Source organism: Engystomops pustulosus, chromosome 1 (assembly GCF_040894005.1).
Source record: "Engystomops pustulosus chromosome 1, aEngPut4.maternal, whole genome shotgun sequence".
Taxonomy (NCBI): domain Eukaryota; kingdom Metazoa; phylum Chordata; class Amphibia; order Anura; family Leptodactylidae; genus Engystomops; species Engystomops pustulosus.
In genome coordinates this window covers 180,834,391-180,852,457 of record NC_092411.1, presented here as the reverse complement: position 1 = coordinate 180,852,457, position 18,067 = coordinate 180,834,391, and the positions used below count along the sequence as shown (strand labels likewise).

At 40.3% G+C, this 18,067-nt stretch overlaps 1 protein-coding gene and 1 long non-coding RNA gene across 9 annotated transcripts in view; one reads left to right on the top strand and one right to left on the bottom strand.

The window, feature by feature from the left end:
• Positions 1-18,067, top strand: part of PSD3 (pleckstrin and Sec7 domain containing 3) — a 350,748-nt gene that overhangs the window by 111,317 nt on the left and 221,364 nt on the right. Inside the window, exon 1 of one of the 6 annotated variants that reach the window (XM_072114211.1) lies at positions 12,323-12,498. The exons of the other annotated variants lie outside the window; for them this stretch is intronic. Within the exon in view, the coding sequence (XP_071970312.1) occupies positions 12,468-12,498 (31 nt within the window). The 5' untranslated portion in view covers positions 12,323-12,467. Of the gene's footprint in view, positions 1-12,322; positions 12,499-18,067 lie in introns of those variants that run through there. 6 annotated transcript variants of the gene reach the window in all.
• The window catches only part of LOC140068847 (uncharacterized), a 57,971-nt gene continuing 41,358 nt past the window's right edge, over positions 1,455-18,067 (bottom strand). Inside the window, exons 2-4 of one of the 3 annotated variants that reach the window (XR_011848597.1) lie at positions 12,836-13,405; positions 4,061-4,211; positions 1,455-2,113 (exon numbers count right to left, since the gene is read on the bottom strand). This is a non-coding gene — a long non-coding RNA (uncharacterized lncRNA). Of the gene's footprint in view, positions 2,114-3,898; positions 4,212-12,835; positions 13,406-18,067 lie in introns of those variants that run through there. The other 2 variants (XR_011848593.1, XR_011848587.1) reach the window with 2 other exon arrangements.

Below are 18,067 nucleotides of genomic sequence, written 5' to 3'. Positions count from 1 at the left end.
TTTTGCTGTAATGGGACCAAGGATTATCAATAAAGGGGTCAGAGGGGTCTGTCTGTAACTATGGGTTGTCTGTAAGTCGGGTGTGCTTAAGTAGAGGACTGCCTGTACTTGAATGCTGGTTTTAGGAACAATGATATAAATGTATAGGGATGTATGTACTATAGTATACATACTGCCGATGGTTAGTCCCTTTTACTTCTTAGACAATGGGTATGCTAATTATTATATACTGTATAAGTATACAAAAATGTTTATATATGACTGGGAAGTAATAAACCGCTCATACTTTCCTCTATTACATTCAGATGTAGTGCTGGCCATTAGTGCCGCTCCGACCACAAGCATGTCTGCTACTGCCTGAAAGTAATGCTAAATAAACACAATAATAAGGGAAACCCAGAAATTAATATAAAATTTCTTTTTATTAAAGCACAAAAATATACAGTAAATATTAAAAAAAACATACATTATAATGAGAAAAACACAAAGAATTAATAGGGCTACTAACAGGTCATGGTGTACACTAAATGAATGTAAAATAATAATAATAATTCCTTTATTTATATAACGCACACAGATTATGCAGTGCTGCACAGAGCTTGCCAAATCGGTCCCTGTCCCCAATGGGGCTCACAATCCAATCAACCTACCGGTATGTTTTGAAGTATGGGAAGAAAACCAACTACTTATGCTGACACCTAGAGCAGAGTAAATCACAACTACATACAGGTTCGCATATACCCGGTATAAGCATAAATACAGAGGGAAAAATGCAAGAGGGCAACAAAAATGATTAAATACAGACCATAGAAGCTGATCCCCGACACAAACCCTTAACAAAGCATCTTTCGTGAGACACCATGTATACACGATGACCTGGTCGTAGCCCTGTTCATTCTGCTCGTTTTCCTCGTTTAAGTGGTATGTTTTCAATACTGTTTTGGTCATTTAATAACATAATAATAAATACTAATAATTCCTTTACTTGTATAGTGCACACAGATAACGCTATGTGCGCTACATAGTAAGTTTTGCAGTGTGGGAGGAAACCGGAGGAACCAGACGAAACCCACGCAAACAAGAAGAGAACATACAAACTCTTTGCAGATGTTGACCCCAGTGTTGCAAGGCTGTAGTGCTAACCACTGAGCTATCTCACTGCCCAATATATTTTTATATTGATTTCTGGATTTCCCTTATTTTTGAATTTTATTGTGGGAACTTGATTCATTTTGGCTGAGGTATTGTTTCTCAGTTTCTCTGCATTTTATATAGGTGTTTATTGCCTGAAAGTATTGCTTTATCAGGTAGTGGTCAGGACAGCACACCCGCCCTTTGTAAACAAACTTAGGGCTTATTCACACTGCCGTCTGCGGGGCCGTACATGCGGCAGCTATTTCCTATGGAGGGAGGAGGGGCCACCTCCTCCTCACCCCTGGCACACGGCACGGCGGGCATACCGCGTGTGAATTTACCCTTAGACCTCTTAGTGGTCCGTTGCCAATTACAATACAGTTGCTCCAAAAAACAAACCCTTATATGGATCTGTAAATTTAGGAGTTTGTCATTGTACATATTATCAGTCAAATTAAAGGTGGAAATAAATTGTCAATTTTCTTTTTGTGTGTTTTGGGACACTAAACTACCAAACTTAAGTCCATAGTTGAAGAAAAGATGAAGAATTAATTATGATGTTCACAGAGCTACAAGTCTGTTTATTCCTGAATATTTTCTGGAATAAATGTTTCTGGATCACAGACTAAATGTACTGGCTGTATATAAATCTGTAGTTACCTGTGTCCTGCATATAATTTCTTTTGTCTCTGCATTCCTATACTATATAATTATTTTGCAGAAAGTGATAATCCAATACATAGCTCTGAGGCATGGCACAGCACATGTAATATGTGTGTGTCGTCAATGGTGGAAGGATGAGCTGCCATTGGTTGAAGTGCTGAGGTTAGTTCCAGTTTTGGCAATGTGACAGATTGTGTGACAGTCCTGCAGTGAAGGATAGTTGGAAATGATGTCTGCTGCTCCATACTTTTCTGTGGCTGGACAAGTCATGATCCTAGTGGCCAGAATGCATCCAACATGACAACTGCATCTGTAACTTACAAAAGTAATTAAATTGGAAGGGGTTGCATAACCTGGTGCACAAAACGTGGGTGGAGTATGATGTGAAGGTGAAAGAAATTCATGAAGATGAACTAACTGTCATAGCATATTTTATGCTATATATTATAAATGTATTTCTCTGTAGTCTGTAAGACACTTTATGCTTAATTTTTGTTTTCCATGTTGTCTAAGCTTACCTAAGCTCATTCAGAAATGAAGGTTTGGTCTTTTATAATGCCTCAAATAGTCTTGCATGTATACTCTAGTATTTGGTTGTGTCTTACAAATTGGACATCTATTTCATTCTGTTAAATATTAAAAGTAGCAGTAAATTGATATATACACCAGTTTTGTACAGTGTTACCTTTCTTGTAGGCATTACAGGCGGTCCCCTACTTAAGAACACTCAACTTACATACGACCCCTAGTTACAAACGGACCTCTGGATATTGGTAATTTATTGTACTTTAGTCCTAGGCTACAATAAACAGCTGTAACAGTTATAAATTATGTCTGTAATGAAGCTTTAGTGTTAATCTTGATTCTTATGACAACCCAACATTTTTCAAATCCAATTGTCACATAAACCAAAAAATTTCTGACTGGGATTACAATGATAAAATCTACAGTTCCGACTTGCATACAAATTCAACTTAAGAACAAACCTACAGACCCTATCTTGTATGTAACCCGGGGACTGCCTGTATTCCATCTTTAGAACCATAAGCCTACGGTGAGTATCAAGCAGCCTGGTGAGAACAGGGAAAGGCTGATGCTCCTAAAGGAGGCAAAAACACATGTTCTTATACCTGCAGAGACATGTCTAATAGAAGAGATTTAATGAAAAGTGGCCAACCCCTTTAAACTCTTTTTCATAAAAGTGTTTCCACAACATGGCTCTGAGATCTCTCCCAAGGTACTAAATTACTAGTTAACTTTTTTAGTAATAAATCGTTTAGTGGCTTTTGGATCTATTCTATAGTGCAGTGGTGGCAAACCTATGGCACGGGTGCCAGAGGTGGCACTCAGTGTTCTCTATGTGGGCATCCATGCTGTCACCCCAGCACAGGTTTTGGTAGACAGGAATCAAGCCCCCCCCCCCCCCCCCTTCTTGCAGTCCCAGGAAGTTCCCGTTTTCAGCACTATTTTAAAGTGACTGGAACGGCCAGAGCTAGCGAGAAGCTGTGGACAGAGCCAGTGGGCCCTTGTGTGAACTTAGAATTGGGCACCCATAAACCTAAACTGTACCTGCTAGTCCCATACTGAGCGTTATACTTCAGAAAACATATAAATCATATGTGCACTCCACAGACATATGCACACATAAACTATTCATGGATAACACACATACATAAACACAGCACTATACAAATACATACACCAAATACTTAAATACAGTTGCACATAAATATATACCCACACACCTGTACAATACTAATACAGGCAGTCCCCGGGTTACATACAAGATAGGGTCTGGAGGTTTGTTCTTAAGTTGAATTTGTATGCAAGTCGAAACTGTATATTTTATAATGGAAGTTCTAGACAATTTTTTTTCTTTTGCCCCAGTGACAATTGGAGTTTCAAAATTTTTGGTGTAATTGGACCAAGAATTATCAATAAAGCTTCATTACAGACATCTTACAGCTGATCATTGCAGTCTGGGACTATAGTAAAGCATCCAGAGAGCTTCACCAGAGGTCACAGTGGGCAGAGGGGTCCGTCTGTAACTATGGGTTGTCTGTAAGTCGGGTGTCCTTAAGTAGGGGACCGCCTGTAATATTTATAATATTGCAGTAATGGATAAACTACATATATAATTTCAGCTGGGAATATACTGCACATTACTATACAGCAGCAAAAAAATTACTGAACACCAGGGCTTCCATAAGGGAGATATAAACATCACTTAATGTATAACTCAGTCGTAGCTCCAGCCTTCTACCTCTGATCTGTCCTGGACTTCATCTTCGTGGCTCCTAATAGATTCTTATCCATCAACTACAGAACTTTGACTTTTCCAGCCATGACTTATTGCCACAGAATTCATCACAAGACGTCTTTAGCTCCGGGCAGCACATCTCGGAACTGTCCACCTAAAAACACCACAGTCACTTACAGTATAATGTCACATAGATAAAAACTACCTCTTAATTTTTATACAGTGCCCACTAATTGTTATGAAGAAACAATATCCTCTTATTAATTTGTTTATTTCCATTCAATATTCATCATTCATATTAATTTATATGTAACCCTGCACCCCATCAGAGCAGACTCCCTCAGCAATCCATATGTGAACAGCAGTGCTTTAGTAATTAATATGTAGCATAGCAGACCTAACTAGTTAATTCCGTTAATTTAGCTAATAAATATGCTCAGCAAACCCCACTTATAAATAAAATATCTAGGAGTCTCCAATTTTCCAGCAATCTTCTGTTACATGCTTCAGGAGACCCGCTTTATAATATACTGTCCGGTTTAAAATATAATAAAAGTGCCCCCTTATAATATAATGTCCAGGGATCAAACCCTCCCCCCATGAAATACTGTCCAGGATCACTCCTTATTATATTCTGTCCAGGAGCCCCCCTATCCCAACAATATACAGTCATGGCCAAAATTTTTGAAAATGATACAAATGTTAATTTTTACAAAGTCTACTGCATCAGGTTTTATAATGGCAATTAGCATATACTCCAGAATGTTATAAAGAGTGATCAGCTTAACAGCAATTAATTGCAAAGTCAATATTTGCCTAGAAAAGGAACTTTTTCCCCCAAAACATATTTCAACTTCATTGCAGGCCTGCCTTAAAAGGAGCAGCTAACATTGTTTCAGTGATTGCTCCATTAACACAGGTTTGGGTGTTGGATGAGGACAGGGCTGGAGATCAATCTGTCATGATTAAGTAAGAATCACACCACTGGACACTTTAAAAGGAGGCTGGTGCTTGGCATCATTGTTTCTCTTCTGTTAACCATGGTTATCTCTAAAGAAACGCGTGCAGTCATCATTGCACAAAACTGGCCTAACAGGGAAGAGTATCGCAGCTAGAAAGATTGCACCTCAGTCAACATTCTAGCCCATCATCAAGGAATTTAAGAAGAGGGGTTTCATTGTTGCCAAAAAGGCTCCAGTGGGCCCAAGAAGGACCAGCAAGGACCCTCTCTTAAAAGTATTTCAGCTTCTGGATTGGGCTACCAGCAGTGCAAAGCTTGGTCAGGAATGGCAGCAGGCAGGTTTCAGTGCATCTGCACGCACTGTGAGGCGGAGACTCTTGGAGCAAGGCCTGGTGTCAAGGAGGGCAGCAAAGAAGCCACTTCTCTCCAGAAAAAAACATCAATTCTGCAAAAGGTACAGGGAGTGGACTGCTGAGGACTGGGGTAAAGTCATTTTCTCTGATGAATCCCCTTTCCGATTGTTTGTAACATCTGGAAAACAGCTTGTTCGGAGAAGACAAGGTCAGTGATACCACCAGTCTTGTCTCATGCCAACTGTAAAGCATCCTGCAACCATTCATGTGTGGGTCGCTTCTCAGCCAAGGGAAACGGCTCTCTCACAGTCTTGCCTAAAAACTCATCCATTAATAAAGAATGGTACCAGAATGTCCTCCAAGAGCAACTTCTCCCAACTGTCCAAGAGCAGTTTGGTGATCAACAATGCCTTTTCCAGCATGAAGCAGCACCTTGCCATAAAGTAGAGGTGATAACTAAATGGCTCAGGGAACAAAACATAGAGATTTTGGGTCCATAACCTGGAAATTCCCCAGATCTTAATCCCATTGAGAACTTGTGGTCAATCATCAAGAGACGAGTGGACAAACAAAAACCAACAAATTGTGACAAAATGCAAGCATTGATTGTGCAAGAATGGACTGCTCTCAGTCAGGATTTGGTCCACAAGTTGATTGAGAACATGCCAGGGAGAATTGCAGAGGTCCTGAAGAAGAAGGGTCAACACTGCAAATATTGACTCCCTGCATTAACTCATTCTAACTGTCAATAAAAGCTGTTGTTACTCATAATATGATTGCACTTGTATTTCTGTATGTGATAAAAACATCTGACAAACACACATAAAAACCAGAGGGCAACAATATACTGTCCAGCAGGAGTTTCTACCACCGGCCCTAAAAATATACTGTCCAGCAGGAGTTTGCACAGCCCCCTAAAAATATACTGTCCAGCAGGAGTTTCCACAACCCAACCCCTTAAAAATTACTGTCCAGAGTTTCCATACACACTCCTAAAAATATACTGTCTCTGAGTAGGAGCCATGAAAAAAAAACCTTTTTACTTGCCTTGCTTCCATGGGCCCATGCTTCTCCGCAACTTCTCATTTTCAATGAAGCAGCCAGGCACATGCCCACGCTCTGCCGGCCTACGCACAGTTTATGGTGCGGTGGCGTGATGTCATCACAGCTACGCCATATAGCGAACACAGGCAGGCAGAGTGTGGGGACCTGCCTGCCTGTGTCGCTGAATCAGTGCTATGTGTGTCTCAATGACACACATAGAATTGGTTCTACATCACTTCTTGGGCAAAAATCTTCCACCCAACATCTACGGGCCCATACCAGGATCTTTACGCCACTGGACAGAGCTCTATTTACATTGCCCCTGCGATTCTAACTGTCCAGGGGGCTCTGTGCCCAAGAAGGTTACTGCTTAAATTGATGTGTTGGCACATGATACATAAGTGGGTTTTGATTGTAGTTTGGGGACTCGGCTTCTAAACGGTTTGCCACCGCTGCTATAGTGAGTTAACCTTTTTATTTTTGCATTTCACGTTGTATTTATCTAGCTCTTATATAGTGTTACTTTTATCTCATTTTGATTATTATAGTGTTCTTGGGTTTAGTGATGGAAACCATGCAATACCTTCTGTAAACACCAGTCTTACTTGACTTGTTGTCTCTAGAGGTAGCCAAACATAAGATATGAATATTGTTTTAAACCTGCTAAGTCAGCCATCAGACAGTATTTGTTTTAGGTGGTGTGTGGAAACTCCTGGACAGTATAAAAATGTATTTATGTGCAGTGTCCCAAATCTCCTCTGATGACCAGGATTTTATCTGATCATCTGCTGCCCAGACCTGAACTGCAAAATCCAGATGAGGCCAAAGCAATGATTTCTGCAGTGATAATATAATTTCCCTTACCAAGAGTCAATATATGTTGGGATGCACAACAAAATCCTGTTTATTGAAATTGTGTTATCATGTTCACAATGACCAGAACAAAGGACTTGTGTTGGGTATTTAGAAATGTACTAGTTTCAGCAATTGCAAGAAAGTTAAACAGTCATGACTCCAGACCGATATATATTGTCATCCTGTCCATATGCAGCTGGGCTAGAGGGTCCCCAAACTATAAAAAGTTGACTTTCCAACAATCTTTTGCAAGTTAACATATATTTTATAGGGGAGATAAGTCTGGGTGCCTGTTTTGGTGCATTTCACCCATAGAATGTGAGGGTGCAATCTGCACAGCTTACATATGGAAGAGAGGTTGCTGCCTTTTGCTCCGCCATTGCTGTAAATGGCTGAAGTGCTCCACTGAGTGCTGTATCTTCTCTATTGTTTACAAGTGTCTGCCACCATAAGTACTATTGTGACTGTGCCTGATATTACAGTTTGGTAGTATTCAAAGTCTTATATAGTTCTTAAAGGCAAGTAGATGACTGGCAAGTAGTTGACTGGTGGCTTTTCCAGGCGGAATTATAAATTACTGACCAAACACAATGATGGGCAGCCATTTAATAATCGGGACATGTGTCCATGGCTGTAAATATGTATGAGAGGAGGCCTATTATTCATGAAACTCTTTTGCATAGTTTAAATTTTTACTCTAGCAGACTGTTCCTAAACCAGCTGTCTGCTCCAACCCAAGACTAACCATCTGACATCAGAAAACCTAATTCACATAGGCTCATAGGGGGAGATTTATGTAAGTCTCTTTGAGCAGAACTGTTCTAGTAGCCCATGGCAACCAATCAGAGCTCAGCTTGCATTTTCCCACAGATGTTTATAAAATTAAAGCTGAGCTCTGATTGGTTTCCATGGGCAACTAGAACAGTTTTGCCTCAGAAACTTGAAGATAAATCTCCTCCATAGTGTCTGTACCCAATAGGCTATTTAGTCTCTCTTCTGAGAAAATACCTCTGCTTCTCTTATTAGCCATTTCTTGCCTGCTAAACTGTTCAATTCACTGCTCAAAATTGTCCTCCTGATCTATTGGATTAGTGTGATACTCTACTGCCCACTGGCATCTTTCCTTAATACTAGGATACTATTTCCAAAACTGTAAAATCCTATAACCATACAGTCAGCTTTCACACCTAAACTTTTTGTTTATTTTTTAAATAGTAATCTTTGTTGGGCCATTATTCATCATAAGGTATGAGTAAACAGCTCTCCAGGCTGCTCCCCTTTCTGTGTCGTATGGTCAAAACTCACAATAAGCTGCATTCTATATTTATGTATCCTACAAGTGTCCCCCAAGTGTTAGTTAGAGGTGAAGGAGGAACTATTGGACTAAGCTAACAAAGCACTATTTGGCAGCTCCATAGGGTCCCAGTGGAGCAGCATTGTTTATGCTTCGCTGCTATGTTATTCAAACCAGTTCTTGTGATAAGTGGGGGTTCATGCTGTCCGATCCTTAGAAAGTAGACACTTATGACCGTTTCTCAGGCCTCTTACTTTAAGGAACATTTTACCCCATTTACAGCACATTCTGCTTCTGTGTTCTATGACCACCTGGCCGCTCTTTGAATTTAGACTCAATAGTTGATCATTTGTGCCACTCTCCTTATATTAGCTGTCATTCACACCAAGTATTTGCATACCAGGATATTGGAAAGAACTATCAATAAGTGTAAAATACAATGTGTAGTTGACGTTCTGCTAACTTAGGCTGATGCCCATTTATATTAAAGGGAGGGCAGCAGCGGCTCTTTGATAAAATGATTAACCGTAATGGCAAGCAGTGCACCAACGTGAGATAAAATCCATGATGTGTAGGAGGAGGGGGAGCAGTGTTGCTGCAGCTGCTAGTGAGAGCCAAGAAAAAACATGTTTCATTGTAGCGAAGTTTAATTATCTAAAAATAGATTATCGTGAACAACCTGTATGGTGTAGAGCAAATCAAAAGACTCCTTTCCTTCAAGGTTTCAGAACCACATATTCATGTTTAGAGAAAAATATGATAGAGCGATTACATAAAGGCGAATTTGGCAGAAGGACAGATTTGAGACTATCAGTTATTACCCTAATAAGAGGTAACAAGCACTTTCTGGTTCAGTAGAGTCACCAAATCACGCACATCGGGGGAGATTTATCAGTGCTTTCACCTTGTTTCCGGCGTAAAGGCACTCAAATAATCACAACTTCTTGCCCACTGCAAGAAAAAAATAATAACTTTTTTTTTTACTTAAAATTTAACAGTGGTTATCTCTGGCCCTTTTTCTCCTAGAACACATCCTGATATTATATTAAAGAGGAGATTCTCCTTTTTTAATAGGATGCCAGAATTGTGCCATGGTTCAGGACCGTCTTTTTTTTTTTTTTTTTTTTACAAACCCTCCTCCTACCTTCTTGTGCATACCTCCATTTAAAAAAAACAGTGCTGTCCGATAGTAAGGATGATTGAATACAGAACAGAAATATCTGTACAATAGGCCAAGAAAGAAGGAGCGGTGCATATTTTAGACACATATTGTGATCATCTCTGTAATATCCTGAATTGCTATTTCAAGTGAATATTTTTTTTCCTTTGTTTATTCCTCTTTCTCCTACTAATAATGCATGAATAAAATGAAAATGAGGTTTTGCCATTCACTTTATCTGTTATGTCCACTTTGATCGGGCCCTTGAATATAAATTTGTTCATGGGCAACATTGGGAGATTGGATGGTTTTGTAGATTTTCATTGGATTTATACCAACTCTCCATAAATATCCTTGGAAGTTGCCCCTAGTGCATATGCTTCAGATAGTGATGTCTATTGTTGACCTAAAAATTACAGACTATATTTATTACCATTATAGAAATTAAACTGTAAAATGATGTACTGGGAAATATGTTAATACAGCGCCAGAACAGAAAGTACAGAATAGGTAAATCAATATATCTACAGTATTTTTCGGACTATAAGGCGCACAAAAAATCCTTTGATTTTCTCAGAAATCAAAGGTACACCTTATAGCCCAGTGCGCCTTATACATGAACCTTACTTACAGACAACAGCTGCCTTGAACTATGCACAGGTCTGCCACCTGCTGGTCATTAATCCTTATAATCAGGTGCGCCTTATAATCCGGTGCGCCTTACATATGAACCTAGAGGTTTTAGCAGGAATTTATTGATGGTGCGCCTTATACTCCGGTGCGCCTTATAGACCTAAAAATACAGTATTTAACCCAAAATGCATAGAAGAAGTTACATTACATTATAGAAGCCTAGGAAAGTTGTTTGTGCATAATATGCTTCATATTTGAAATGATAACTACTCTAATTCTTCACCTTTTTGTCAAATACAGTGTAATCTGCAGGCAGCATGATGTAAAACAGGAGATATATAGTTTTAGGGGAAAGGATTCTGTGTATCTTCTCTTATATAACTGAGAAGTCATGGAGGCTGATCTATTCATTTATTGACCACCATCTCTATACAGTCAGGGAAGCAGGACCGTCAATTTTAAAAGAAATGCCTCCTTGACTTTTTAACCACAGAAAAAGCTGATAAATAATTGTAAATTATATTAATCTACCCAGCTCCTGCTACTCTTTAAAGGGAACCTGTCACCAGGAGACCCATTTTTAGCACTCCCCCAGTCCCCACTGAGCATACTACATACACTGCCATAGTGTTTTTGTATAAAAAATAGGCATCTGCTGTGTGACTAGGCAGTTGCCAATTGGGAGGGGCTGGAAAGGAGCAGTTCCCCCCCACCCTTGTGAAACATGTGACCTTTTCAAATATATGAATAACTGCCCACACTCGGGATTGGCTGTAGAGGAGCAGGGGGCGTCGCTTTCAAATATATGAGCGACGCCCCCTGCTCCTCTACAGCCAATCCCGAGTGTGGGCAGTTATTCATATATTTGAAAAGATCACATGTTCCCCAAGGGCAGGGGGGGGAACTGCTCCTTTCCAGACCCTCCCTTTTGGCAACCGCCTAGTCACACAGCACATGCTAATGAAAGGTACAGTATAACATATCTTTTTTTCTGTAAAACCTATTTTTTATACAAAAACACTTTGGCAGTGTATGTAGTATGCTCTGTGGGGACTGGGGGAGAGCTAAAAATGGGTCTCCTGGTGACAGGTTCCCTTTAATATGCTGCCATCTTGTTGGTGACTACTGTGTGATCATATCGCAGTACAAATCCACGGGCCAGCTCCTCCAAATGAACTAGAAATATGCTGCTTTTGGGTTGTTAGCTACTACAAACAGATCAAACTAGTTCAAACTGATTAACATAGTAGAATCACATAGGTAGAAATTCTTATCTGAATCTGGAACCTGTGAAGGCCTCTGTTCTGTAGTACATACAGCTCCTGATGTGGATCAGCCCATTGTGAGCTGGGCGATGCTATAATATCACTTCACATAAACCCATGTGTAAAACATTACTTACACATATACATGGGGACATACATATATGTGATGTGTGTGAAATGTTGGGGTGAATGCTGATAATGGTGGTCAGTGATGATATGTGATAGCAGTGAAAGATGCAGACACTGTAGCGGCACCATAAGGGAGCTAAGAAAATACAATCTGTCTGCCTCTTGTGTCCATGGACATTTCCCTTGGATACCAACATTATTACTTTACGTTTTCTTAAACAACCCTTTAGTGAAGAGATCTTTTGGACCTGAACCATCATGAAATGGAGATGCATTGTGAAAATTCTATTCACTGGGCCTTGATCGTGGCTTTGGATCTTCAGAGAAAGTTGCATATTTTCTCTCATTTGCTTCATTGGGGCATCTTCTAAAAAATGCATTCAATGCTAGAAGCTTGTTTGTAAATCTCCCCTTGCATTATTGAATAGAGCACATTAGCAGTGTGTAGCTATGATGTACTAATGTTATACATTACAACATCCTGCCCGTTTTTCCTCCTGCTTTAAGGTTGGACAGAATGAGTCTGCAGCTCCCTCCTCGCTCCCATAATGCTACCATTTACATCACTGTGTGCAGTGCTGGACAGGAGAGTGCCAGGAAATTTGAAACTAGTATGCATCCAGTTTTGTGGAATAGCAGAGCATGAATTAGCACGTCTCCTCTTAGCTAACTTTACTGAAGCCGTGTACCGATGACCCCCATACAATCCAATGATCAATGGGGAACTGCTGCAGATGCCACTGCTATTGTAAGTAATGACTTAAGCTTATAAAATGGGTTCTCCGTCACTAGCACATATACAAGATCTCGTTGACGTTAGCTTTCTGTAGAATTCTGCTTTTCTGTGTGTAATTCTATAGGATGTTAAGTGAATCTGTGCGCCAGGACTGCATACTGATTGTATGTGTGTAGGAGGAAATCTGTGCCATCATTTATTCTGAAACTCCCTGTGGAAGGAAAAAACGATGGATGATTTCATTCCGTCTTTCCCCGCATCCCTATAAAATGCAGTGTCAGCTCGAATACCACACAAAAGCTTGTGCAGTACTGCATTAACTAAGCAGATGCTGCCTGCGTGCACTTACCTGCTAGATTCTGGATCCAGCTTTTCTTACTTGATGAGATGCAGCCTGACCTCTCAATATAATCCACCACAGATTTGCTTCTATGCGTTTCCAGAGAAAACACAGTCACAATGGGAGGAGTCTTTGTTAAAGGGCACACTGCTGTAAGGTTGCAGCGTTGGTACCTTGGTGGAAAGGAGCAGGCTGTGCTGGGTTTGGGGGATTCTTATGTGCTTACAGTATGTGATGCCCATCTGTTAAGTGACAGCACGTTACATTTTGGAAGAATCCTGTCTGCTTTCCAAAGACTTTAGTTGTTCTGGCATCCATTCCACGTGGACAGACATCCTATATGCTGCTTTGTACTGCCTCTCCTAACTTGATTTTGATGGATTTTGCAGTCTATTTCAGGGATGCTTTTGGATGAGATTGAGCTTGGAGTTCTATTTTAACCTCCGGAGAACCAGTGTATATTTAGCACTTTTGCTTTCCAGAAAAGAATGGCAAGACTGCAGACAGCATGTTGTATTATAGCAGCCGCACATGTTTCCACTTTCTTCATGATTTTACAGGCTTTCCTTTTCCTGCAGGCTGTGAAATAGAAAGGCATTTGTGATTGTGGCAGTCGGTCTTCGTTGTGGCGTATTCACTGTTCTAGTCAACTTCTTGGTTATTGGAGCTCTATGCAACTGTTCATGGGGAAGGGGGGTCCATATTGAGCTTTTAATTACATTTTATATCTGTTAAAAGGACCTTCCATGCAAATTAACCCACCCAAAATCAATATTTAAATACTAAGATTAAAAAGCATTGCTTTTATCTCTAAATTGTTCCTCTCCATGGCTGCAATGTTAAATTCCAATTTAGAGTCCAATGATAGTAATGGGGTCCAGTATGTGCATTGGTCACTGTACTGCCCTGCCCCCTTGTTCCTGATTGACAAGTCTCACTGCTATGACATGCTGCTGTGTGAAACATTAAGAGAAACCTCTGTTACATCCTTGGGCATTTCAGTAGAGTTACAGTAAAATCAGTAATCGTCTTTATTAATTTATAATATAATCGTAACACGCCACGGAGTGGGTAGCTAAACGCATAGACTGACACGTTTCGGCCTGATGTGTCTTTTTCAAGGACTTTGAGACGCGTTGGTATCGAAATGCGTTGGTCTGTGCCTTTGGCTATCCACTCCATTGCGTGTTGTCCTTTAATTCATAATTAAATGATATCTACCACCAGGATGAAGGATTGTAAAGCAAGCAAACTGACATACAAAGGTGTGCCCTCTCTGGCAGGATCTTCTCTTCTTTAAGCTTTCTATTCCCATGTCCTTTAGTAAAGAAGATTACTGATTTTACTGTAAGTCTACCTTGTGCTGGAACTTCTGCTTCACTGTACAAGTGTTTCTACTTCCGGTTGGGCTTCAGACCAGCTCCGTGCAATGTAGTAACATGTGAGTGCCTAGTCTAATGAGAGTTGGGTTTGGTGATTCGCTGTGTACCTCTGTTTTTTCATTGCTAGAAGTTCATGGAGGCATGCTGTGTTTTCATGTGATCAGGTAGGGGTAGATGTTGCAAATGTAATCTAAGGTTGTTAACCCAGTTACATCACCTTGGTCACATGATGTGCTGAGAAGAGGCGAGGAACATAGGGAGGAGTAGATGTAAGGTGCTGGCCGAGCAGGACATGCCCACCTCTGATGCCAGGGAATCTAATATATAAAGCTGAGTGTGTGTGTTTGTATATATGTATGTCTGTATGTCCGCTAACGGAATCTGGTGACTGTAAACGCGACGGTGCAAATTTTGCAAAGCCGCTCTCTTTAACTCAGGGAACGTCATAGAAGTTTTGAGCTGAAATTTTCACACTGCGCTTTCCAAAATCCCCTTATTAACCAGCATATACAGGAGCCATTGTCTGCTGCTGCTGCTCCTGTGGCAGTTAGAACATGAGCCGCGATTGGTTGCTATTCTGCCATAGGTCATTAATATGAGCTTTTAGCTTTGATTGGTTACTTTAGGATATGTGTACAAGACAGCTTATGTTTGAGTTAATATGGATAGGGATACAGAGATATGGGGAGATTTATCAGAAATGTCTGATGTAAAACTGTTCCAGTTGCCCATGGAAACCAGAGAACAGCTGTAATTTTATAAATGGCTGTGCAAAAATGAAACTTGAACTCTTGATTGGTTGCCATGGCCAAGTAGAGCATTTCTGCTCTCAGACACTCTCAGAGACGGTCACTGAAAGAGACAGTCAGTCTGTCCTTCAATGAAAGAGACAGATACATATAAAATATTTTTTGCTAACCCATGCCGGGATCTACGCTAGTATAAGATAAAGTTGATTTATGGGATGTAAGGGAAACAATTTTTTGATAAGAATATTTCAGACTGCATTAGGCTTGTGGTTCTGTGAACTACGGAAATGAACATAAAGGCAGTTAAAAATCCAATTCTCACTTTATTTATTTGCAGCTCACATTTCCAACTCTTTAACTATCTATATGTCTATACTATAGGTACTACATTACCGTAGATAGGGTAGTCTGAAGTGTAACTCCTCTTGCAGCCTCTAAAAAGCAAATATGATGCTTCTCTGCTCATTTTCACATAACTTCAGAGGTTTTTTTTCAAATAGATAAATGGGTGTGATTTCTCATAAAATAGGGAATTATAAAGTACTTTTCATACCCTAGCTGAGGGAGCTGGTAGTTTAGTGGGGTAAAATCCATTGACCAGTTCCCTTTATCTCACTCATGGAAGTTTCCTGCAAGTTATTATGGTCCAGCAAATCACTGGAACAAAATTGACTTGCTGAATTAAGGTCTGTGATACAATGTTCAGTCTGGGAAATCCGATGCATGGAACATTTTATTCAGACTGAACCTGCTATAGGGCACTGGGCGTAGACCGCCATCTTCATACCTTGTGTACAACATTGAACAATGAATGGTGTGCATATAGCTCAAGTCTTTATTGACTGAAATGTTAATATAAACCCCTATCCGATATGCGTCTTTTGTGTTTCATGCGGGCTATGGGTGTATGGAGAGGCCTTCCGGGCATATTGCAGCAAATGCCCACCAGTAATATCCACGTTCGGTACTGGTGTGCCACCATCGTGGATTCGGTTGCTGCACCTTGTGCCGTAAGGTGCTAAAAATGGTAACATTGAAAACGTCATCAAAATTCGCCAAAAAAACCACACACAGCTTTGTAAACTTAAGAAGGAAAAAGTTATTAGCGCCAGAAGACGGCAAAATGAAGATTATTTTTTTTTTTGCACATGAGGTTTTAATATTTGTAAATGTGTAAAAACATTCTAAAAACTATACAAATTTGGTATCACTGTGGTCACACCGACCCAAAGAATGAAGTAGACATGTCATTTGGGGTGTACAGTGAAAGCCGTAAAATCCATGCCCCCAAGAAAATGGTGCAAATACGTTTTTCAACATTTTCACTACATTTGAGATATTTTGCCCTTTTCTCACTACATGGCATGGAATACTAAATACCGTCACTATGAAGTGCAATTGGTTACGCAGAAAACATGCCCCACAGAGCTCATTACATGGAAAAATAAAAATGTTATAGAAGGTGGGGAATAAAAAATGGAAACGCAAACAACAAAAAAGGGCGTTAAGCGGCTAAGATGTGGAAAAAAAGAGAGACTCTTGGGGAGAAATTTTTCAGCATTCATACAAGGACTTCAAGTTTATACTGTGTAGTATTGATCTGCTCAGATTGGTATCTGTTTTCTTTTTCTACTTCCTATTCATTGGTCTTTGTTTTAGTAAACTGTGCTGGGTTATAGCATGAATGGAATATGTAACATTCTCAGCTGCCCATGGTCTGTGTACAGAATTTGTCTTCCATGAATGCTGCAGGGATTCATGAGCTGGGTAGCTGACATGCTAAGATAACAGTTTACATTCCCGAGGATTCTCAGAGTGCTATTACATTTAGTAACATGTCACATAGTAATGAGTCACATGGGTATATACTAGCAAACTCACCGGTTTTACTACTGCAGGGCCTTGAGGCTTGAATTTAGATGCAGTATATTTTACATTACATCAGAATTAGTTATGGCTTAACATGAAAGAAATGGTGGCAGTGTATTTAGCAGTTTCCTGCCATGATATGTACTTGGTATACTTTATATTTAATATTGCAATTCTGCTATATTTACTGTACGGCTAATAGAATTTAATCAAATTATGTGGTACATGGCTATAGTTGCATAATTAAATGTGTCAGGTATGGCATTTAGACAATTGAAGTGAATGGGTCTGCTCAACCTTTTTACACACAATCTTTCTCAACAGTAGGTATAGGTAGAGGAAGGTGGAATTTCCCAAATCTTTGTTTGGAAAATTAACAGACTAGGTGGAATGGTTCTCGCCTCCTTAGGCCTCATGCACATGAACAGATGCTCACCCGGGCCAAAGAAAGACAAGCAGCTGGCACCGCAATATGGTAACTTATAGGACAGTGATGGCTAACCTATGGCACTGGTGCCAGAGGTGGCACTCAGAGCCCTTTCTGTGGGCACTCTGGCCATCACCAGAGATGACTCCAGGTATCTTCCTGCAGTCCCAGATAGCCCAGGACTTGCTGTGCACAGAGCTATTTTAAAGTGACAGGACTACCTGGGACTATTTTCTGCTTTATTCGTGTCCTCAGGTGCTGGTATCAATGAAAACTGTGACATAGAAGGAAGTATAAATCACAAATTAAATTTCTGTGTTGGCACTTTGCGATAAATAAGCGGGTCTTTGTTGTAGTTTGGGCACTCGGTCCCTTAAAGGTTTGCCATCACTGTTATAGGACATACCTTGTAACGTTTGTGTGTCTAAATAAGTGCTCATAGTATGAAATAATTTGATGGTGGATGCTTGTCTGGATGCTCCCAAAATTATATTAATGAGCCAGAATAGCTATGGGCCCCCCTGCTCTGGTTTGACAAGCTGTTACACTCTGCAAAGGTACTCCTTCCACCCTCTCACTGTGTGAGATTACAGCAGGAAGAGTGAGAGGTGGTGCCAAAGGATCAGGAGGAGGGGGGAGACCGTGTAATAGCCTGTGAATCTTGAGCATGAAGGGGCTCAGGTAACTCCACCAGGAGCCCTTCAGGCATTATTTTCATTAGAATCAATAGAAGCTTAAAACAGTTTCTCTGCTCAAAAACGGTGGTTGGTTCCGAAGACTGCAATTAGCGGCTGTGGAGCCCATAGCCCTTCAG